This window comes from Polypterus senegalus, chromosome 5, assembly GCF_016835505.1.
Source record: "Polypterus senegalus isolate Bchr_013 chromosome 5, ASM1683550v1, whole genome shotgun sequence".
Taxonomy (NCBI): Eukaryota; Metazoa; Chordata; class Cladistia; order Polypteriformes; family Polypteridae; genus Polypterus; species Polypterus senegalus.
In genome coordinates, this window is record NC_053158.1 from 122,443,181 (window position 1) to 122,468,549 (window position 25,369).

The following is a 25,369-nucleotide window of genomic DNA, read 5'->3' on the forward strand; positions in this document are numbered from 1 at the left end:
TCAAAGAAAGGTCATAGCTTTAAACATAGCAAAGTGGTAATTTTTGCTAGACTTTCCATTCGCATAAAATTGAGATGCTTGACCTCTACATGTGTTGACATAGTCGATCAGATGACATTGGATAGAAGAGGCTTGGGGTGTCTGCCTTGACCCAGACAAACTTTAAGACTAGAATTCCTGAAGCCTATGAAAATTTGTAATTCTGGGTCACCTTAAACTCCTTTGCACCACTCCTCATCAGTGTCTTTTGTTTTGCAAATGTGTCATTCAGCATAAGCAGCATGCAGCCTGCTATCCCATTCCAACCCCCACCACATCCCCCCCCAACCCGACAGAGCTGATGTTCTCCCAGCTCAAGTCTCTTTATTGTGGTGTGAGGTGCCTAAAGTTGTATAGGGTAAGTAATATATCGTTATTTGGAATACATACATTTCAAGTGTGTTCTGTGTCTACAAAGATTTGTGCAAGTGTAGGATGACACGAAATGCAAGGTAAGAAATGCTGAACACATACCTAAAATAGATACTTTTTCCGTGTTATACTAATAATGATGTGAAGTGTATAATGTGTGAAGACTTTAGTCCAAATATCAAATGAACACATTTGTTTTCTTTCCAAGAATATAACCAAAGACATTCACTTTACATGTTGCTGTCAATGAGTTAAAAACCCAAGCTCAAATGTCAATTTGATATCAAGTTGATATGTATTCTTGGATGGTGCAGGAGTAAGAACTGCTGCATTATAACCAAAAGGTTCCAGGTTTGAGACCAGTCGCTCGGCATTTTGAGTAGTGAGCTGCTATTATCATTACTATAATATAATAAAAATATACATTTGATTTGAGTGTGTAACACCCAGTTTAAATTTTGGCTGCTTGTAAAAGTTAGTGCTTTTTTATTATTCAGTTTTATTCAATCAGTGACGTTCACATGGTACAACGAACTTGCATCTCCCTCTCTGAGTTGATGGTGTTTATTTCCATTCTTTTCTCAAGAGCAGCGATAACCAATGAATTTCCCCTTGGGATTAATAAAGTATCTATCTATCTATCTATCTATCTATCTATCTATCTATCTATCTATCTATCTATCTATCTATCTATCTATCTATCTATCTATCTATCTATCTATCTATCTAACCACTGTAACAACAGGTAGCTCCTTCACAGCGCTTTCGCTGGCTAATAGATTGCTGCACTGCACTACAACTTTGCTTGGCACCGTAGTAAAATGTGAGTTCCACTTGCAGCTAAAGTCACTTCAGTTTATGAGCAATTCGCCACACTAGAGTTTAGATCTGGCAGTGCCATGCTGACGGTGTATGTGCCCAAAAAGTATAAGCCTTTGATTTCAGTCTGTAACAGCCGGTGAAAAGTTTTGCTAACTAAACCTGCATTTTACCTGAGAATTTGTCACACAGCTCAGTGAAAAACAAAAACAAAATTGTATTATATTTTTTTTTCTGAAAGGTTTTACAAGTTGTCTATCAGTCTTACTTAAATCATTGAGTATGTTGTTCACATAATCAAAATGATCAACATGGATTGGTATCAGAGTTCTAGATTTCTTCTTCTGTTTATTAAAAAAACAAAACAAACAGAGCTCATAGTTTAAGGCACAGCCAGAGTGGAGTCTATTTTTAATAAGATCAAGCTGAAATTCTTTGATCGTGAAGCATGAGTCACTTACTTTGTATTTTTTTTCTTCAAAAAATATACTTCAAAGTAGACAGTTGTTGACATCTATCCATATATTATGATTGAAATTAATTAAATATGCTTGGGTGCTAATAAAAACTTCCTTGTTAGAGATATCCATGCCACATTCTTTAATATTAAACCATTTTTATTCATATTATAGTATTTTGCTAGTTAAACTCTTCACTGGATTACAAAAATCATATGCTTACATATTTGACAATATCAATTTGTTTGTTTGTGTTTTACATCAAAGATGTGCTGTTTTAAAAAATGCAAAATTTGATTTTTCTGTTGGGAACAATATTACATCCAGTCAGCTATATTTCAGTACCTTCACAAACTGCTATTAGATTTATCTGTTCTTCCCTGGTATTTTAGTAGTTTTAGACCAGAAGTGCTCATCCTACATAGTGGAATTTGTTTTTCTCAGTGAAATGGTAGGGGGTTCTCTACTTTGACCATTCTCACATTGGGTAATCATGACAGAAACATCATTTTCCTTAGGGTCTACCATTCAGCATCATTAGCATACAAAAATAGGGCTTTTGTATACTTGGGGTTTGCTCAGTCTGATGGACTGTGCCCATAAGCTGGCACCCCATGCAGGATGGGTGCTGGTCCATTACCTGGACAGAAGACCAGGGTGATGTAAAAACAGAACATTTCTAGTTCTCTCCAGGAGATTGGCAGGACATATCATCAATATGAAAAGTGTGTTGGCATCCCAGTTGGCGAGACGATGGGACATAGCTATGTTCTCCCCCAATATGTTAGATAGCAGCATCCCTGATTTAGGATTCCCACATGGACACCCACAGGGCCCTTTTGGCAGCCCTGCTGGGTTCTGTGGGGGCTGCCAGGATTCATGAGCCTGACTTTCAGGGACTTTCATCCAGAAGTGCGTCCAGCACTTAACCTCATTCAAGCGAGTTGGAGTTAGGTGGAAGAAGTACAAAGCTTGCCTGGAGGATTGGAAGGAGCATGAAGTAAGAGAGAAGAATAATACTTATGTTTCTACCACTTTTAAAGCCTTTGTAAGGTATGTGTGATAATAAAACCCTGTATCTGAACCCAGGACTTGTTCCTGGGGGTTTGGTGTATTGTTATACACAATAGTGTCTGCATCAGAGATATTATGTCTATGAGTATGTGGCAACTCCAAGATTTAGAACAAATCTGGTCTTTTAAATCTGACTTGCACATGAGCTTAATCATGTAATCAGTAAGTCAATAGCTCCATTTATTAATAAAGTTCTGCAGTTTAGATACAAATGTTTATATAGCCCCTGAGGGCACATGGTGTCATTTTTTTTTTGTTTAGTAAGTGTTGCACATAAGATAGTACATAGTGATCACAATATAGTAAATGAAGCACTTTCCCAGGAAAGAAAAATACAACATGTATTTATTGTAAAAATATTGGTGAAATTAATTTCTGTACAGTGTTTATGCTATAAGTCTTTATACATATTACAGAGTACAATATTCAAGTTGCAACAGATCTTCACAGAACAGTCCCCTGCTAGTTTCAAACCTATGATCTCAGCCCTGTGACTGAACAACATTGATTGGCTGGTGGCAACTGTGTTGCAGTAGTTCTTATAGAACTGAATATCCTACTAATAAAATTTTGCATAGAAAAAACACTCTTAAAGAATGCTCAACTCAAATAATTTTAAATTATCCCCAGGCTCATGCTTCAAGAGGTCAACTGTTCTAGCAATCATTTCCAACTCCTTGCAATGTCCTTACAAATTTTTCAAAACAGCAAGTTTCTCCTCCTCTGCTGTGGTCATGTGGCTGGTGATGAGGACACATCATCATGAATGTTATGTGCTGTGCGGTCAGATACTGAGAGCTACACTTCCATGTGGTGCAGCAGATGCATTTAATGCTGTACTTCTGTGGTGTGATCTGCCCGTTATATGTGGGCAGGTGAACCTCCTTGTGTGGAGCTGTGGATGTAGTGATCTGTTGGCTGTCATCTTTCCTGTACTATATGCTATAACCAGCATTTGAGACACTGAGTGTCAGCTTAGAGACTCTCCATCAATCCCAACAAGTCATTTTTTTGTTCTACAAGCACTCTGCTCTTTCTCATTGTGCACCTGGCGCCAGTGTAGTCCTGTGTGATTCTTGTCAGTGCTGACCCAATGAATTTTTGCTCATTTCATTTTTCTTTTAGGTAGTTCATGATCCTTACAAGGAAGGGATTCTTAACTAGACTAGAATCATGTGACTGTAGCATGCATGCCCATTTTAAAAGCTTCCTCACAGCTGGCAATGAAGTGGCTCACTTGAGTAATCCAAAGTTACCTCATATTGCTGCTGTCTCAGTGATAATGTCATCCCCAAGTTGTCAGTGCAATTAAAATATATAGCAACAAACAGATTTTACAAGATATTTGGCATATACTTTACTTCATGTGTTTCATAGCAGATAGCAAAGTAGCTGGCACTCATTTTACATGGTAGGAGTAACATATAAATGCAACATGATAAAACTAACAACATCAAAAAAAGCTAAGAATATTGAATATGAAGGTCCCATTCTTCTCAAAGGCTGTGTCAGTAAAGGTAAAATCAAATTATATAATTATTAACCTAAGAAATTAAAGCCCATGTAATTTATATTCCCAAATAAATACTATTATTTTAGTTAAAATTCCTAACAAAATAAACAAACTAATTTCTTATATTGTTTGGATATATATCATGACTAACATATAATTCTTAACTATTTTAGCTTGAATTCACCATTTTAAAATAAATATATATACAGTACACACTGGAGCATTATTTTTTTCAACTAATTTTATTTTTACCTCATAATCCAAGTCAAGGTGATCAAATTCTCCATTGGTTCTGAAGTGTTGCATATGTCTATCCAGTGTCAGATTAATATTTCTCCCATACCGCTCAATAACAACAGAATGCCAGTGATGATCATCCAAAAGGCTTCCTGTTGTGACAGATGTGTGGCCATAGATTGAACCGTATTGATTGCTTCCTATTGAAACAGAGAAAGCCTTCAGTTTAACATAAGGAGAAGTAAAGTAGATCATAACTTATCTTCAAGTTAAAATCAAATTTCAGGGGTGGGGGAGTTCAAAGGAGAGACTCACCGAGTTATAGTACACATTCTAAGTGCTTTCCAGAGGAGCAGTTTGTGGATAAATAGCTTATTTATTAACATGGAAAAGCAACTATTCGGAAATGTATTTTAAAAAAGTGATCAATAACTTAAAATGCTCTCTGAGATAACCATTTCTCTCTGTCTCTGGCATACTTAAGCTCCCATTTATCTTCATTAAGTTAGACATTACAGTAGGGCAGTATTTAAGAAGTGACATTACGATGCACTTAATTCTTTTAAATATTTATTATATTTGTTTATTTAATGCACAGAAATATCAGAGCTTTTCATCTCATCTTTTTTTCTTTTTTGGTTCTGTATGAAACTACGAATATACTACACATTAACCTGCAGTACTTTGTTCATTATTTTCAGTAATTTATTACTACATTGTGTCTTGACTGTATGTTTTGTTCTTTCATTTTTAATAAATATGTATTGCATATAAAATACCAGTGTATAATGTAAAAAAATGGATAATGTAAGTAGTTAATAATTTACACATAGTAATAATGCACATCCATTTATGCTTTTATTTAAGCATGGTTATTTCAATTCAGTGTACAAATTTATAAATGCAAAATCAGTGCTGAATCCCTTTATAATTAGAAATTATAATGTTCAAGGGTTATTGTGGCTACACATGCAGAGAAACAATATTTTTCCTCCAGGAAGGTCACTTTACAGATACTATACTATACACTAAATTATTGTGCTTACAGAGGTCAGCCTACCATTAGGTACAGCAATCGAAGGCATGGATTTTTCTGTCAGTAAAACTGCTCATCACTGTTCCTTTACCAGCTATCTCACAAGGGTTGGCAAACAGAGATAGACAATGAAATAAAGACTCTAACACACACACACTCTAAACACAAAAGCACTTTTCAAAATACCTAAATTTAGCTGCAGTGTCAGCTTAGCTTTCTTGAGCTCCAGAGTAATGTAGTCTCCTTGCTGTCCCTCTCCATGGAATATAACTCCTTCACTTTCTGAGGTTTTAAACTTGAGGGAAATGACATCCTTCAGAGTTTTCATTTTTTTATTTTTGAATCGGTATGATATCACTCCATTGCCATCGAAGTTAATAACATCAGCCCCTAAAAGAAGAGAAAAGATAAAAGTTCAGTGATTGTCAGATTCTACCTCAGTTTCATTGTGTGGTGGGTTTTAAGACTAAAAAGAATAATGGTAGCCACATATGCTGATAAATCACAGCTGGAATTTCCTGATAAACCTCTGCTAGATATAGCAAACTGCTTCTTCCTCAAAGCAGCAAAGACCTTTCAGAATCCCATAATGTAAAATAAAACTTAAAGTAAGATTGTGTGTTGATTGATGGAAGATGCCATTTTCTACAGGAAATGTTGAACACATACCTAAAATAGAATTTTTTTTCATGTTATAGTACCAATGACAAATTTTTGACATGAAGTGTAGGCTATAATGTGTGAAGACCGAAGTCCAAATATCAAATAAACAGTTTCACAAAAGGTACAAGTATAACAAAACAACTGTGCCTTTATTCAAGAATATAACTGAATAAAAAGAAATTGGGTTAGGGTACAACGCTGACACAACCACTTGGGTGATGCAGCGGTAAGAACTGCAGACTCATAATCAAGAAGTTGCAGGTTCTATTCTGGATACTTCCTATATTTACCATGTTAGTAGTGAGATGCTCTTATTGTTATTATTATACAATAAAAACATACATTTTATTTGAGTTTGTAACAGCTGGTGTAAATTTATGGTACTTGTAAAGGTTAGCTTTTTTTTTTTTTATTCAGTTTTATTCTCTCAGTCACATTCAAACTTCACACAATCTGACCCTGTTGTTTTCAAATAAAGACATGCTATAACAAAGGCCAACTCAGATGAGGATGAGGGTTCTACATCGGAGAAAGTGAACAGAAGCCTTCCCCGCAAGAAATATGCACTTACACAAAAGAGCAACACAGCTACACCAGGCATAAAGGAGAAAGATGGTATCGTTTGGATGCAGCAACAGGTTGGCTGTCATTCTGCTAATGAGTCTGCCACATACATGTATTTCAATGAAACAGAAGGGCTTACAGAGCTCGCCAAGGTATCATGCAAAGTTCCGTTTGTAATTATGTTCCTTGATGGTCTTTATATGAAAAACATTTATATGTTATGTATATAAACGCTACATCAACTGTTGTTTACCTTTACTTATTTACTTATCTTCCTGCAGCGTAAAGTCACAAGTAGACTGCAGAGCTTCAGGTGTTTGATCGACACAGGCATGCTGACAAAGTACATGTGCAATGCCACCCCTTATTCAGGAAAAGATCAGTTATGAAAAGTGTGGTGGCAACTTCCACCTGCAGCTATAGACAATTTAGTTCGTGAGCGATTCTCTAGTGTTTAGATCTGGCAGCACCATGCTGACAATTCAGTATGTGAACAATGGTACTGAGAATGCAGTCAGACTTCTTTTTTTTGGGAATATACACTGTCACATTTAAACACTTGTAAAGCAGAGGAAACATCTTAAAGCAGAGCTCCAACTCTTACTCCTCTAAAGAACCCAGATGCACATATCCTGTTTGTAAATTCCATTTACCAATGTGTTTGTAGAAGACCTTCTTGATGACTACAGAGAGTGCAGACTACTTTAGGAAACAGGTGTTAACTAAGTTGGTACCCTGACACTTAATACTATCTGATCTGTGGTTCTTTCAATATTGCCCTGTTACAAGTTTTCATATGACATTAGCATAGTAAATTTCAACTAGGCGCACTCAGCTGTTTTTTTTTTTAATTGAGATGGCTAAACACGATACTTATAATAATAATAATAATAATAATAATATATAAAAGCATTAATTTGCTATTTGTTAATAGATACAATGCCCTCCACTATTATTGGCACCCCTTGTAAAAATTAGTAATAAGGGATAGAAAAAAATCAGTTTGTAGAAGAACCACCATCTTGCACTGAAAAAAATGAGAAACATCATGACTTTTAATTCAATCAAGTTCATTCAAAGAAAAACAAAGTCCACATCAAGAAATAAATATTTTTAACAAAAACTCATGTGACACAATTGTCAGCACCCTTGGAAATTAATGTAAAATAATGTAACTGAAACACATTTCCTATTTAAATTGGACATTGTTATGTTCATTGGAGTGTATAGGAACTTTCCAGCTGAAATCAATGACTTCCTGATTAACTGGAATATAAAAGTGAGGAGACACAGAACCAAATTTCCTTAGCCAATCATCATCATGGCAAAGAAAAGAGAACACTCAATCCAAATGACAGAGAAGTGTGTTTCCTTTCATAACTCAGGGAATGATCATAAAAAATAGCCCCTCGCCTGAAACGGCCATTTCTACAGTTAGGGCAATAATAAAAAGTGGTCATCAACTGGAACTGTGACAAACTTGCCTGAAGGAGGACCCAAGTTTATTTTACTCCCACGTACAGTGAGAAAGATGACAACAGAGGCAATATTATCTCCAAGGATTACTGTTGGGGAATTGCAAGAAAATGTAAAATCCTGGGGTTATCAAGTCTCCAGAACCAGCATCAGACAGCATCTCCATGCCAACAGATTATTTGGAAGGTATGCCAGAAAGAAGCCTTTTCTCTCAGTTACCCACAAATGTAAGCACCTGGAGTTTGTAAAACATTACTACAACTTTGACTGGAATCATGTTCTATGGTCTGATGAAACACAATTTTAACTTTTTAACAATAAACACGCAAAGTGAGTTTGGTGTAAAAAGAAGGATGGCTATAATGAAAACAACCTTGTCCCAACTGTGAAATATGGTTCTTTGATGTTATGGGGCTGTTTTTCCTCCAAAGGCCCATTAAACATGGTTAGGGTACATGGCATCATGGATTACATGAAATATCAGGAGATTTTAAATCAAAACCTGGATGCCTCCTCCAGAAAACTAAAACTGGAACATCATGGGATATTCCAGGAGGATAATGATCCAAAACACATGTCCAAATCAACCCTGCAATGGTTAACTGACCACAAAATCAAAGTTCTGCCATGGCCATCTCAGTCCCCTGACATGAACCCTATTGAAAACCTGTGGAGTGAGCTGAAGAGAAAAGTACACAGGAGAGGGGCTAGGACCCTGGATAATCTGGAGAGATTGTGTAAAGAAAAATGGTCTCAGATGCTATGCTCTGTTTTCTCCAATCTTATATAAGATTACAAGAGAAGACTATGTGCTGTTATATTGGCAAGGGGTGGTTGCACAAAGCATTAAATTCATGGGTGCCAACAATTGTTTTTGTTAAAAATACCAAAAATTAACCAAAATCCATATTATTTTTCTTCTACATTAATTAAGATATATTCATGTTATTCAAATTGTATGCTTTATTTTATGATGGGGTACACAACTACCAAGATGCTGCAAGATTATAACAATATGTCAGGTCTCATAGGCTCTTGATGGCATTTTGCACTGTTTTGTGACTTTTGATCATGTATTTATTTTTTTTTTGTTTGCTGATGATCTACCATTGTTTAAAGAGATCTGTTAAGACAGCAACGCCTTCAGAAAAATTCCTAGTATGATTTTGTTAAGAGTTTATACAGTATTATTTTGAAATGTACTATTATTTGACAAATTAGTATGGTTACTTTTTTATCGTAATCTTGGTTGACATTTAGTTTGCTATTTTAAAGTGAGCAACGCCATAAATGATGTTGTGCCTCGTTAGAGAATCCTTGGGTACAGGCTGGTTTGACTTTGTGTTGAATTAGTGGTTGCTCATGGAACTCTGAATGAGGCACATTATCTGCATTGTGAGGGAGTGTCAGTTATGGCACTAGGGCCATGTGGCACAATTCCCTGAGGGTGATCTGGCTAGCAGGATCCAATTTGTTGAAGACCTGAGTGGCTAGACCAGGCCAAGGGGACGCCCATGTAACACCTGGCTGTGGCCGATAGATTGTCATTTGCAGAGGGTGGTACTGGACCCATGTCTGCCTGGGGGGTTGCCAACCAAGTTCCCAAGCTGTTTCATTATGTAGTGGGTGCAGCAACAAGCTGTACCATTGCATGCTACCCAACCTGACCTGACTGATCTGGCCCCAATGTTTGTTGCAATGACACCCTGCTCAGTTACATAGTTTGTGGCCTATGATGTGATTACACCTCACCTAAAAATGTTCTCACTCTTTAGTTTTTCCAATCAAAAAGCATCAGAAGATAGATTAGACATGGAAAGGAAAAGTGACAATATTTAGAATTTTAAGTTTTTCTTATATTTTGGCTTAGATAGCAGGTTTTGCAAAAATAAAAATTACTTTTGTCTGACACATGACTACTTAATGGTTTCATCTAATGAAATTTACTTGCCCAGTTTCTAGCAACCTTCGTCCTTTTTGGCAATTATTTCATCTTCACAACAAATTTAACAAAGATGATATAGAAAATGTTAAAAGAGACCTATTTGAAGAAAAACCTGGTATTTTCTAAGAAAAGAAATTAACTAGAGTCTAACAACTTTTTTTTTTTTTAATTCACTGAAGAGAGAGACGATTTCCTAGGCAGTCACATGCTTACTTTCCCTTAACCTATGTTACTTTACTGAGTAATTTGTTTTTCTATCAGTTTAAATTGTTAACACCCAGTCAACAGTTTATTACTGTGGATGTTAATTATTTCCCAGGGAGTTAAAAAAAATACAAAACAAAAACACACACACACACAAACAAATACTGAAGACATTAAGTAGCCTAACTAATAGCCATGCACACAAGCAGACACGGTGGGACTGATGGGTTTTTTGGACCCATCAACAGAAAAGAATAGTCAAAAAGATTTTACTTTGGAGAGTGGTTAAATACTGAGGTGGAGATCTGTTCTTCTGTAATTCTTTTAATTGTACTTTGCATTAATTAATTTTAGAATGATAAATTAATATCTAATGTTATATAGTTTAATAGTTATTGAAGTTGCTGCTTGATATTTTTTATTAAAATTATGTATTTTTCAGCATATATAAATAATGTAATGCCTATATTGACATTTGTAAAAGACAGAAAAAATGTGGAGGAATAAACAAGTATTCTACTTAAAGTTGAAAATATAGTAATACTGTATAATTCTTGCTAGAGATATTGAATTTTATTATGAGCTCAAGGATTTGATATATGTGTATTACACTTGCGTGTAAAGCTTTAGAGTGCTTTGGGCTCATTTGTAATGAGGTCTTTAGAGTACAAGGACAGGGCATTCTCAAAAACTACCCTTTACATGAAGATTTGGAAGCTCATAAACCAATATAAGCTGTCTATTCAGCAATATGAACTTCACCAACACTACAGTTTACTTTTTTTTAATGTTATTCAAAGAAAATGGCATTCCATATAACCAAGTCTAAGTTATATAACAAATAAAGATAACATTACATACAATCAAGCTTAACAAAAGAGAATTCAACCCCCTCTGCAGTTCAAATTTGAAATTAGTTGGCTATAACACATTTGTAGGAGAATGTTAGAATATCAAAGTGACCAGCTCTCATGAATCCAGCATCCTACGTTCTAATTCAGCACCTAGTCACTTGCAACTGCATGGTTCCAAATTTACACTGTCGTTTTAATGATGTATTGTCCTGTACATGCATTAGTTGGTAACAGAACCACAGCAGCTATAAACAAAACAATTCATAAAATGGTGGTGCCCATAATAAATATAATGCCTCAGCAATAAGATGTTAAATACACTTCAGATAAATTTCTAATGGACAAAAACAAATTCTACAGGTTTCAAAAACCTCTAAAAGGAGGAACATAATCAAAAAATATCCAGGAGAAAGGTAGACAAGATGTTAAATTATTCCAGACAAGAAGTTTACTGTCATGCACCAAGTTACACTGGGATATGTTCAGGTTCCCTCATGACTCTGCATTGGATTAAGGGGGTTAGAAAATGTATGTATTTATGCATATTTGTTGCATTATTGTAACTCAAACTTTCAGCAGATGTCTTCTTGAATTTAACTTGGACCATGAGTTTGTAATGCATAATGTTTAAATCATACTGTGCTGAAGGGTGACTTGGCTGTTTTTACTGTTATTTTGTAAGTATTTGGGATAGGGTATATGAAACTACTTGCGATGCTGAGCTGCAAAAGTTGCTATTGATAGTATGTTTTATATACAGTATATACAGTATCAATTTATTTATTATGTTTTGTTTTACTGTGTCATACAGTGAGCTTGTGACATGTATCATAATAAACTGCAGTCCTTAAGCAATGCTATAATTGCTTCTTATTTCAATCCATAGCCGAACATATTCACTTAATAATGCCTGCATTTCATTTATCTCTTCTCTCCTGCAGAGAAAAAATCTGGAGGGCAAAGTAAATAACTTTCTGACATAATCACACTTAAACTTACTTAGTGTTTGACTTGACTGAAAGTGTGTTCCAGTGTAATATGTAAACTATAAAAGACTATACTTCCAAATGGTAATGCAAAATCTTTTATTTTACATGGTAATATCTACTTAATCCTTTTCTCCATAAGAAACTGTACGGAAAAAGTTTGAAATGAAAATGCAACAAACACTGTAATTTATTTTTTAATTCTTCACTACAAAAAACAGTGGCAAAAACGGCAAGTTCAAGCAATTCTCACAATATTTTAGTCAAAATATGTAAACTTTTCCAATTATAAACTGTTCCTATTACTTCAAATATTTATAAGTAATAATTACAGTACTTTTTTAAAGAATATGTTTTCTATCTTAATATTGACAGAGATGCTTATTTATAAAATTGGAGTTGGAACATTTAATCTCAGTGTCAGCTTTTATTTTGGAATTTGTCCAAGGCATCGTTTTACTTTGCTGATTACCTGCCTCTGACCTTGTTTATTTTGATATAATGAAAGTTAACATTTACATTAAGGTCAATTGATAGGATGATAGAGGAAATAAAAGGGGAACATGCCTATCAGGTTGTGCTTATGCAATGCACAAAAAGCCATTTAAGGTTTCAATTGATTTGGATTGATAAAGCTTCTATTTTGCTAGCCGGAATTTACACTTATGGTGTTTGTCATTTGTAGCATGTTTGCATCTGTATAAAGATTTTTGGATATCTTTGACCAAACCAAATAATTAAACTTAAAATAATTTAACTATGCTACTTCCAGGAACTGTGCAAGCCGCAGCCTTTTTACAGAAGCTCTGTATTTCTCACTGTTTTTCTTTTTGTATCTTATCTTATTTACTGGTTACTACTATTATTTAAAGATAAAATTGATCTGGCACCTGGCTTGACACTGATAGTAGCCACTAAAAATTTAATAAATGGATTTTAAATGGATCTAAAATTTACTGACAAATGGCAATGCATGCAACCCCTGGCACCAGCTTGTTGACTTCACTTCAAATGGGTGTGGAAGAAATCAACATCTTAATTAAAGAAAGAAACTTCTACTCTAGCAAGACAAGTCTGATAAAACCTTTTGGTCAGTAATCTGGAAGTAATCTGATTAGAGAAGTCAAAACACAAAGGGTGTAGGTTCATTTTATAAACTACTGAATTTATATACAGTGTCAAGTAATGCATACATTTGATACTCTGATTGGTTAAAAGACATGAGGTGCTTCAGCATGGAGCACAACTAGCCTAAATAAAAGTCCTTTGCCATTATATCCTTGTTCTTCAGTATCTTTTAGTTTAGATATTACCCTTGAAATCTCTGTGTATGTGACAACTGCCCAGTTTTATTGTTCACAGAACAACTGATGATCTCTTAATCATACATTTGGTGTATTACATCAGCCTGCTCTTAATACATTCTTGTCTTTGTTGTTCACTTGACCTTTATCTTGTTTCCTGATATGCCTGAACAGGTTTCTGACATTTATCAACCCTTGCTCCAGCAGACCCCCGTGACCCTGTATTCGGATTCAGCGGGTTAGAAAATGGATGGATGGATGGATGTATACTTTTTGGATGAATGCTGTATTTTAATATGGAAAGTATATCAAAACACTTAATCCTAAATGAGTATGTGACCCCCAAGTCTAATTTTTCTTCCACACTGGCTGCAACCTTGGATGGAGTCGCAAAAAGGACCTAGAGGCTGCCTTATATCTGCAACACCTGCATCAATAAGAGACACTGAGAAAATGAAAGCAGGGTGTATTAAATACTCCCATAATCAGCTACTTGCACTGTGAGCACGAGCACCTAAGCATCTTAGATACACTTTACCACAGCAGCTGTTTGTCCACAGACAGAAAGGGCAATATGCCCGTGTTAGAGTAAAAGCAAGGCAAAATGGTTTAAGAACTGGTCTGCCATCTATTATAATGTTCGATCAGTGCCAGATAAGATGGATGCACTGTCTGCACTTATATTCATGGAGCATACAAGTACAGTGGTATTTTGTGTTTTAAGGAGCGCTGACTTAAATCTGATATACCTGACCTCTGTTTTAATGCCAAACAGATTTCATCCTTTTGTTTTTTTACTTATTGGTTTTATTTAAGTAATATAACATTACATAAAATCAAGTCAAACTTAACAAACCAGATTTTAACACACACTCTAGAGAAAGAGAACAGAGCCAACAACAAGAGCAAATCTTTAAAAACAGCAAAGAAGGGAGAACCCCATATATATGATTATTGTAAAATTTTATTAATTAGATCTTGCTGTACTTTAAAAATGTTTTGAACAGATCCTCTAAGTGAGAATTGATTTTTTTCCAATTTCAAATAGTATAGAACATCAGTTATCCACTGACTTTTAATAGGTGAGCTGGGATTCTTCCAGTTGAGCAAGGTAAGTCTGCATGCTAGTAGTGTGGTATAGGCAATTACAATCAATTTGTCCCTCACTTTAAGCCCATTCAGGAGTACACCAAACAAAGCTATTTATGGGTTAGGAGTGATTGTGACACTAGGATTGTCTAATAGGCATTCAAAGATTTTTGTTCAGAATGATGTTAATTTGGTGCACTTCCAAAACATGTAACCCAGTGAGGCTGGAGCTAGACTACATCATTCACAGGTTGGATCTCGGCCTGGATAAATTTTGCACAATTTTAAACAAGATAAATAAGGTCAACAAAAGATTTTAAGTTAAATAATTGAATGCTTTGTGCATATGACGCTAAGGTGTATTCTATGCAAGGCTGCGTTCTACTCCTTTTCAGAGATGTTAAGTGAAAGATCCTTTCCCCACTGTACCCTGGGATGTTTGAAATGAAGGGGCTTTAAAATATTTGTATATTTGTTGACATGCTGTCTGAGACATCAAGATTGAACAATATTTCTTAAGGAATAGAAGGAGGTGGGAGATGAATAATATTGGGCAGGTTCCTTTTAGCAAAGTTTCTGATTTGAAAGTAGTGAAAAAAATGTATTGATGGGAAGTTACATTTGAAGTGTAATTGTTCATAAGACGCAAAGACATTATCTGTATATAATTCTCTGTTTAAATAATGGACGTTTTCCAAACATTAAATACTGTGTAGGTTTGAGAGGGTAGAAAAAGGAGATTATCATGTAATAATAAAAGCTTCTCTCCCTTAAAGTTTTTTTCTGCATTGGTTTCATATTCTGAATGATTGATGGACAATTGGATAATTAGTTGTAGTGTCCTGGGACCTCATGCATAAATGGTGCGTACGCACAGAAATGTTGTGTAAGAACGTTTCCAAGTTCAAATCGCGATGTATAAAACCTACACTTGGCGTAAAGCCACGCACTTTTCCATGATACCTCATACCCTGTCATACGCAAGTTCTCCACTCGGTTTTGCAGACTGGCATCACACAGCATCAAAGCAGTGCTACTGTTCCTGTGTGGTTACCCTTTATTCCTTAGAACCACATTTCTGACGCGGCTTTATAAATACACTGAAATTAACTGCATATTGTTTATTAGTGTAATGCATCTGATTGTAAATTACCTGTAACAATATAATGGCCCAGGGAATAGCCATAGTATTCCAAATACCATAACTGCTTTAGTGTTGTTACTCTCACTGCACCATCTTCTTCTTCTTTTTCTTCTTTTAGCTGCACTTTTTAAGGGTTGCCACAGTGGATCATCTTTTTCCATATTACTCTCACTGCACCACTCGGAGTATTTATATCACTGTATCTGAGTGGGGAATCACAGCAGCAGCTGATCGGAAAGAGAATTATCGGTATACAGCATCAAGCACACGCTGCCAAATACACGTTAAAACGTTTCAAAGCCTTTCCTGTACGGACTTCACGGTTCAGAAACAGTTTCATCCCAAGAACTATAAACGCACTCAATCAATTGCTCCTTGTAGAACTGTTTGTACTTATACAGTAAGTACCCCACTGTAAACTTGCACTACAGTTATAATATTGCACAACCTGCGCCACTTTATAAAGCGTATATTTACATATGATGACGCTATCATTTTTAAGATGAAACGCAGAAAAATATGTTGATTATATTATACAGATAAAACTTTAACTTCATTTAAATAATCTGTATTGTTAATAATTAAACATATGAGGACATGGTGCCGCAGCGCTAGCAAGTTCACGTATTGTTCCTGCCTTGCACACTGTATATTTGCTGAGGCTGGCGTGACACTGGATGGATAGACGGATAGAATAATTAAACACGTACTATAAAGATATGTCAAAGTTCCTTCAAAGTTTTGAAGAATTGTCATTGTAAGCTTACAGATGGCTTAACGTCTATTACAGAGCTGATTGTGTGGCAATTTGGTATTTGGGGAAAGAAAAGTAAGGACAGGAATTGCAGGTTATTACGTTTGAAAGAGACAGTGCTGCTACAATAAATTATTTCATTGAAGGTCGCGCATGGCACAGCAGCATCTTGTGTGAGACATGAACAATCACTGCGCCATCGTGTTCCCATGTTTAATAACATGTTTTCATTCCAATCATCATGAAAATGATATCGCGTTTACATCTCAGTATTTTAATTATTCAGAGAATTGTAATACCACGAATGTAATGGATTCCGTGTCCTGTTGGAGAAAGAGAAAGAACGGAAGCACATATTGATTCACACCTAGAGCACATTGAAGATGAAATACCAAACAAAGCATTTAACATGTTACTTTAGTTACGATGGGATTTGAGAAACTAGTAAATTAAATGAATTTAAGATGAAGTTTATGATATTCTACTTAAATGACAAAATAAACTATGTGATTAAGGTGGAAATTTCGAGATTAAAGTTGACATTTTGTGCTTTTTTCCCACTGTGTGCCTGTTTTTTTTGTCTGTACCCTAATAAGCTCAGACGGTGGGCTACAACTCGCCTTTTCATGGCAACTTTGATATGTGACTTATTTTTATTTTGGCACTGTGTGACTTTGTGAACTTGAGCTCTCCGACACACTATGTCACTTGATCAACTTCCTTTTTTTGATTATAACACTGTTTAAATCAACAAATAGTATGTTTTTCCGCTTAGTATGTTCTTCCACTTGGTATTCGCTGAAATTCTTATATTTTCCCCCGTGCTTTTCCCATTGTCTTTTCTCAAAACGCTGAGCTTGAGGGCTATTTATATTGATTTGTATATTCAAGGAGGCATAATTCTGAGAGGAATTGGGGCGGGACAGCACGCGTGTGCACGAATGTTACTTTTCACACTGACCAGAATTTATGGAGCGGAAGAAGTTGGAGTACGCACAGATTCCTGCATCTGGATTTTTCTGTGCATAAACACATTTCGGCTTTTGTGCTTACGTCATGTTATAGTACAAATACTACACAAGGCATTATGCATGAGGCCCCTGGATTTTAAATTTTATATTTTATTTTTTGCCCACACAAACATGATAAATATAATTTTACAAGAACAGCTAAAATCAAAGTATCTTCTCTTTCTGAACTGTACCACCTTAAAAGAAGTATTTTGTTCAGAAGGACAGGATGATTATTTAACACTAGAATTACCAGAGCCTACGAAAAAACTCGTGGATCTGGCCCAACTTAAATCCGTTCGCTCCTCTCTGTTAGCGTTTTTTGTCCTGTAAATGTGCTGATAAGGGCAAGCAGCAAGCAGCCGACTATTCCATCCCCCTACTTCCGCAAAACGTGCACAATGTTCTCCCAGCTCATGCCTTGATTGATTATCTGGGAGTGAAGTACTGGAGTTTTAGAGTGTAAATAATAGATCATTATTTGGAACACATGCATTTCATGTGTATTCCGTTTTTACAATAATCTGTTCAAACACATTTTTAAAACTGAAACTTTTTTCATATTTTAGTAGTAAATGACAAAATGTAGGCATAAACTATATCATGTATGAAGGCTGAAGTCCAAAGATCAAATAAACACTTTCAAAAAAGGTTCAAAGATAAGACAACAACTTCCGTGGTGTAGCGGTAAGATTTTCCGACATGTAATCAACAGTCCCCGGTTCGAACCTGACTGCCTCCTATGTTTGCCATTTTCAGTAGTGAGCTGCTCTTATTGTTAATATTATACAGTAAACACATACATTTGATTTGCGTCTGTAACAACGGATGTACATTTATAGTACTTTTAAAACTTACCGCTTTTTTCACTTTTATTCTCTCAGTCACGATCACTAAACATACTACCCTAGGGTTCTGACATTGTTAGTTTTTATTTGAAACTGGGAGTAATTGTAGATGTGAGTGGTGTTTTGAGGCAATGGAACTGGACATTCTCTGATCTGGAGGGATAAAAGCTGACACACAAACGCTGGTGAATCTGCCTTCTTCATATTTCACCGTCACTTGATTTTTTTTTATTCAGTTTTATTGAGTGTTCCTGCTCACGCTGCTCATGCACCTTATGATCTATGACAGGGGTCCTCAATCACGGTCCTCGAGGGCTGCAGTGGCAGCAAGTTTTTGCTCCGATCCAATTGCTTAATAAGAAGCACTTATTGCTCAAGTAACACTTCTGCTTCACTTTAGTTGTCACGCTCATTAAGATTTTGAACCCTTATTGCTTATTTTATTCTTACACAGCTGTACTCTTGGTTTTTAATTGCTCCTAATTAGCAGTAACATGCAAATGACAAAAGAGACCAGCATTTCTCCATTTAGCTTGTTTCCATTTACACCTCTGTGTATTTATCATGCACTATTGGGTTTAATTAAATACTTGGAAGGAAAGTGAAGAGAATAAAGTGAAGGACTGAGAATTACTCATCCATTTTAGCCTTCAAATCATTTGGATGATATCCTTAGAAAGGGGAAGAAAATCTAGGATATGAGAATTACCTGACATGGCAGAGTTAAAGCACTAACAAGCCATGAAATCAAATTATTGGCAAGAATTGCTTTCTAATTAAGCAACCAGGTTAGAACAAGAACCTGCAGCCACTGTGGTCCTCCAGGACTATGATAGAGGACCCCTGATCTATGATGTCAAAAAAAAAAAAAAAAAGAGACATAGGTATATATGATATTTGGAATTATTCATTTTATGACCTGTATAGTACATTTCGGAAAACATTGTGGCACTGATGCAACATTATTCATATTCATTTGCATAATCTTGTGGTTGTAATCAGTGACCGAGTGTTTTGCGTGTTTTTTTCTTTCCTGATCTTGCCAGTCTCCATGTTGCTGTATGGTGGAGTTTCTTTTGTACTCCATGACATGCAGAGGAAACAATAGTATAGAGAGGTCAGTTCAGCGCTATATGCAATAATCAAATTCAAATGTTAATAGTTCACACATGTGCAAGGACCGTCCTTCCTACATTTACGACATGTGTACCTGTTGCAACGCACACACTTCTCTCTATGCTGTGGTGTCTATTAAATAACTGAAAGAAAGAGAAAATATATGTGACATTCTGAAGAAATCATTTTATGACCTGAATAGTACCAATCAGAAAACATCATTGCGCTAAAGCAACATTATTTGAAAACGAACAGCGTCAGATTGGGTGTGAATTTATACTGGCGCTGTTAGTTACAGTCAGATCAGGAGGGGCGGGGGGTTAGAGCATGATCATGATTGAGAGAATAAAGTACAATAAATTTATATCAAATGTCCCATATATTTGTCTCTTTCTTTTTTTTTTCCGTGCTGCGTTGACATTGTGCACCAGAAGCTGTGAGCTTATTCAGTGCGCGCAAGAACACGCAGGTGGCCAAATGCTGTGTGCTACAATATTCTGGCAGCAATCAACGCACATATACTGTGCAAGGCATGCACGGGGACCACTGAGAAAAGAAGAGTCTTCACGGCTCACCTTGCAGAGGAACTTCGTCGTTGCATCTTACTAGAAAAGGCGATGGAAAAAGAAAAGGAGGATGCAACATTGACAAGCTTCTGTTCCAAGACAGCCGCTTTCCCCAGGAAAGTAAACTGAGTCAGTGTCAGGTGCCCTTTCAATGTAACAGGAACCACAGCATAGGCTGTTTGCTGTTTGTCTTTATCGGCACATTTACAGGACAAAAGACAATGACGGAGAGGTGCAAGCGGATTTAAGGTGGGCTGGATCTACAAGTTTTTTCATAGGCTTTGGTAATTCTAGTATTAAGGAGGTAATCAACATTAAAGCATCTCCTTGTTCCGAATTGTACCTCATTTTAAAAACTTGTGTAAACAAAGCAGAAGACCAAGATAATGTCTTGGCCGTATTGATCACTTTATAACCTGCAAAAAGATGGACACTGTGGGACTAAGTATTGCCAAACTAGTTTACAGCTTGAGAAAGGAAGGAGTTCTTCATTGATTATTTTATGGCTTGGGTAACGAACACACATAAACAGATCAAAAACTCTAAATAAACAATTTCATCATATTGACAGTCAGCCAATCAGGTGTGTGTAATGCCATGTGTCTTAATACCCTACATTGAATTTTAAAATAGATATGGCTTGTCTGGCAGAAATTAAAAAAAAAAAAACAAAACAGCAACAACAGTGACAAACAAATGAAATCAAAGAAGACGTCAGAAGAAGAGACCAATTCATCTGAATGTCATTGAAAGCATCCCATGAATAACAGGGCATACTCCCTGACATTGCTGATTTTCTGCAAGATTTTTCTAAAGACTATATTCAGATACTACTATCAATCTTATTTGCTATTATTTCTAGTTCTCTGTGGTATTATTATTCATTTAATAATAATAATAATAATACATATCATGTTTCTTTTACATTTCCACACTTTGTCTTTATATCTGTAGTGATTGAAATAATAAATTGAAAATTAAGACACCTGTATGAGGAGCAGCCACATTACCTGTTCATAGTGTTTAAAAAGGCTAAGATGTCGCTCCTTGAAAGAAAAGACAACTGCAGGACATATTGTTTGGTTGGTAAGTGGCATAACCAAAACAGTTATGCTTTTAATTGTGCCACAATGACACCTGTATGTTTGTCAGTGTCAGTGATAGTATAGAATATTGTGAGATGCATTAAGGCTCCATTGTGTTTTAAGGATGTCTATGTGTGAATGTGAGAGGGTTCTAAGTACAGTATAGTATTGCAGGGTGCCTGACAATTAGGCTTTCACCTGAGTATTTGTCTACTGGATCTCTATGTGTATGTATGTCTGTATGTGAGATACTTTTATGGTGCAAGAGTAGACCATACTAGTAACAGACTTGGCAAGTCCTATAAAACCCAAGATAATACATTTGCCACTGCGAGCAGTGTACTAAAATAGCCAATGTCTCGAACCCCTTTCGTATGGAAATTTTCTAACTTAATTGTCAAGTAGAGATTGCCTACCAGCAGCAACAATGCTGTGATTCAGCCAGCAGACAAAAGCCTGTAGAAACAGCATTTTCCAAATTTTCTAGTCCAGCGATATGGCCTACTGTATTAGCAGAACCTTCTCCCGAAAATATTGCAGAGGCAATAGCTAGCCTAATGTTACCAGGTAAAAAAGAATGTGAATACTGACAAGTTTTATAAGTTGCCAACTGCTTTAAAAAACTGAAAAAATAGAACAGCTAAAAAGAATTATACTATAAACAGGCTCGGACTAGAGCATTCATGGACATGTGAGTGTCAGAATGGCATCGGAAAAATGTGATGTTTGGCATAAGAAGTGCATGCAGAGTAGTTACAGCTAAGAGAAAGACAAAACAGAAAAAGAAACCAAACAATACTACTACAGCTAATGTATGTGCTCTTGTGGCTAGAAACTGGGATCCTGCAACATGGGATGGGAATATTTAGGATACCGATGATGACTAGATAGAGGAATGGGAGCAGGTGGAAACGAATTAAGAGAGGATGAGGAACAATATAGATTTTTCCAAGCATATAATCCCATGTGCAATCAGAAGCTAAAGAAAGTGTGCCCAGTTATAGAAGAAAGTATACAACAGACTAGAGGAGGGCATCCATAAAGCCTTGCATACTGTGCTGGATTTCACAAAGGGTGAATTTTTAGATATGGGTAGACAGCATAGGCAAAAACTGGGTGAGTGCTGAAGCTGGATCACCTGCAGTCGAGGTAAGGGCAGTGACGGTGGGGGACTGACCCCCATATAAATTCCTCTCACAATTTTCTGGAAAAAAGGACAGATACAGCGTGTTTTAGCTTTAATTGCTAAATGTTTAGCTTTAATACTGGAGCAGAAGTAACTTTAATTCATGGTAACCCAAATTACTTTGAAGATGATTGTGTTGTTGTTACAGGCTATGGAGGCAGTGAAATTCCAGAAAAAAATAGTGGAGTTAAGGCTTTCTACTGGGAATAGCACTCCTTTTAAAGCTCCTGTGGTAAATAGTACTGTAGAAATAGGGTGTTGTACCATGTTAGCCATTATGAATGTAGAGAAAAGCCAAGCAAAATGACACCTTTTATTGGCTAACTAAAAAGATTACAATATGCAACTCGATAGAAAAGAATGGGAAGTTAAACTCATGTTAAAATGTAATACATTACAAGATGGCTTGAATAGACACAAGAGTTTTATAGCCAGGTATGAGGACTGTTTGCATCTCTCAGACTGACACAGTTAACCTGTCTACAGACCCATATTCATCATACTCATCATACAAACTCATCATAAACTTCAAAGGACTTTGTTGGACAGTTATCTTATCCAAAGATCTTGACCATACATTGTTCTTCTCTCTCTTGTTAAATTAATCTTATCCTGAATGAATCTATTAACTTTTTACATTTAAGATTTTTCATTTAAAGATTTACCAATGTTGTTTCTTGTCCTAGTGTGTGGATATAAACACAGGGAACTCCAGTTTCTGTATTACATCTTGCCTGAAGAAGGGCCCTGAGTTGCCTCGAAAGCTTGCATATTGTAATCTTTTTAATCAGCCAATAAAATGTGTCATTTTGCTTGGCTTTTCTCTTAGTATTGTAAAGGAATATATTTTAGGGACAGACACTTTACCAGGGCAAAATGTAAATACAGAGTGGGAGTACTTAGTTTTGGTATTAGGTCATTAAACAGTTAGCGTGAAGGGAAGCTAAACGGTCACCTTTGGATTTACCTACCCCTGATTTCCCAGCAAATTCCAGATAGTACAGGTCGCTTGGAGGCCAGAAAGAAATTGGAGAAACATTCAGGATTCCCTAAAAGTTGGTATTATATGGACAGCCTTTAGCCCATTTAATTCTCCAGTGTTGCCTGTGAAAAATATGGATGGTACCTGGTACTTGACAGTGGATTATAATGCACTAAATGCAAAAGCTCCAGCACTAACTGCTGCTATACCTGATATAGTCACTATCACTGAACAAATAATGGAAAAGGTGGGGGGACTGCATGCTGTTATAAATTTGGCAAGTTTCTCCATTGCTGAGCTGAGTCTCAAGACCAGTTTGCTTTTACCTGGTAAGATAGACAGTATACTTTCCAAGTCCTTCCTCGGGAATATCTCCATAGCCCAACTTTGTGCCATGGTTTGGTTGCTAGGGATCTGGCTAACTGTAAAGTAACAGAGGGCACTACATATTTTCATTATTTAGATGACATTCTGATAACAGGTGTGATAGATGCCCTGGACACAGACAGACACAATACCAGATGTCCACAACATACACGGTTAATTTTCGTTTCCTGCACACACAGTACACAAACCAGCACAATAAACTCAGTTCTCATCTTTTACGTCTTTCTTTTCTTCACTGCCTTGTCTTGCCTATTCTTCTCTCCTCTCCCCTCCCCTCCCCACCTCTCCTCTCATCTCCTGCAAGCTCTGTCCTCTTCCTTTTATAATGTACCCGCATGTGCTCCCTGATGATCTCCCTGTAGCACTTTCTGGTGTGGCGAAAGTGCTGCGGTCCAAGGCTCCTTAGTCCCTCAGGCGCCCCCTAGCAGTGGCCACGGTGCCCCACAAGGTTGAGCCTTAAGTTTCGTGGCTCCCACACAATGCAAGATGTCTGCCGTCTTGTGTCCTGGGGAAGGAATTGCCCCTCTCCCATTCCCCTACTTCTCCAGGCCTCCCGGTGGGGCAAGGTCCCCGGCCATCCAACAAACAAGGAACAACAAAGAGGAATTAGCGGAAGTATTAGATGATCTCATAAAGTACATGTATACTAGAGGATAGTAATAAATGATGACAAAGTGCAGGGACCTGGATGAAAAGTAAAGTTATTAGGTGCAATGTGGCTTGGGCCTGAAGAGAAAATTCCTCAGAAAGTAACTGAAAGCAAGTCTTGGTACCTGTAGATAAGAAACAGGCTCAGTCTTTTGAAGGACTAACAGGGTATTGGCGTAATTTCATTCCCAATTTGGGACTGATACTCATAACAATAAATGAAGTATTAAAAAAGACAGACACCTTTAAATGGGGAGAAAGCCAACAAATTGCTTTTGATAAAGCTAAAGAAGCAATTCAGGTCCTCCCTCTGCTGCATTTCAACTAAAAGCTAGTGAACAGGGAAATGTTGCTAATTGGAATTAGTAAAAAGCAGCTTTTATCAGCTTACTGGGCTCTCTTACACACAGAACAAGAATACTCAAGTAACATTGAGAACTAGCTTATCCATTCATTAGTTTGGGTAAGAGATGATACACAAGGAGGTAGAAAAGGAACAGCACATAATCAGATTCTGTTTAAATGAAAGGTAAGCTAGAAGAGAAAGAAAATAATGTAATGCATGGAGCTATGGCTGGCGCTATTCAATTCAGAGATCCAGTTGATTTTCCCCAGATACCACCTCTTGAACCATCACCCTTTTGTGACGCTCCAGCTTTTTCTGATCTAACAGCAGAATAGAAAGCCAATTCATGGCGCACGGATGGAGCAGCACAATTTCATAATGGCATAAGAAAACTGAAGGCAGTGGCTTACAATCCAGTTTCTGTAACTCAGCATGTGGATAGATAGATAGATAGATAGATAGATAGATAGATAGATAGATAGATAGATAGATTCTTTATTAATCCCAAGGGGAAATTCACATACTCCAGCAGCAGCATACTGATAAAGAACAATATTAAATTAAAGAGTGATAACAATGAAGGTATAACAGATAAACAATAATTTTGTATAATGTTAATGTTTAACCCCGCATAGTTGCATAGTGTGGGGGAGGAACGATCTCC

The 25,369-nt window shown here is 36.4% G+C and overlaps 1 protein-coding gene across 1 annotated transcript in view; it reads right to left on the minus strand.

Annotated features, from left to right (window-relative positions):
• The window catches only part of cntnap2a (contactin associated protein 2a), a 986,203-nt gene that overhangs the window by 418,157 nt on the left and 542,677 nt on the right, over nt 1-25,369 (minus strand). The window contains exons 4-5 of the mRNA XM_039753312.1: nt 5,735-5,938; nt 4,528-4,712 (exon numbers count right to left, since the gene is read on the minus strand). Coding sequence (XP_039609246.1) covers nt 4,528-4,712; nt 5,735-5,938 — 389 coding nt within the window. The remainder of the gene's footprint in view (nt 1-4,527; nt 4,713-5,734; nt 5,939-25,369) is intronic.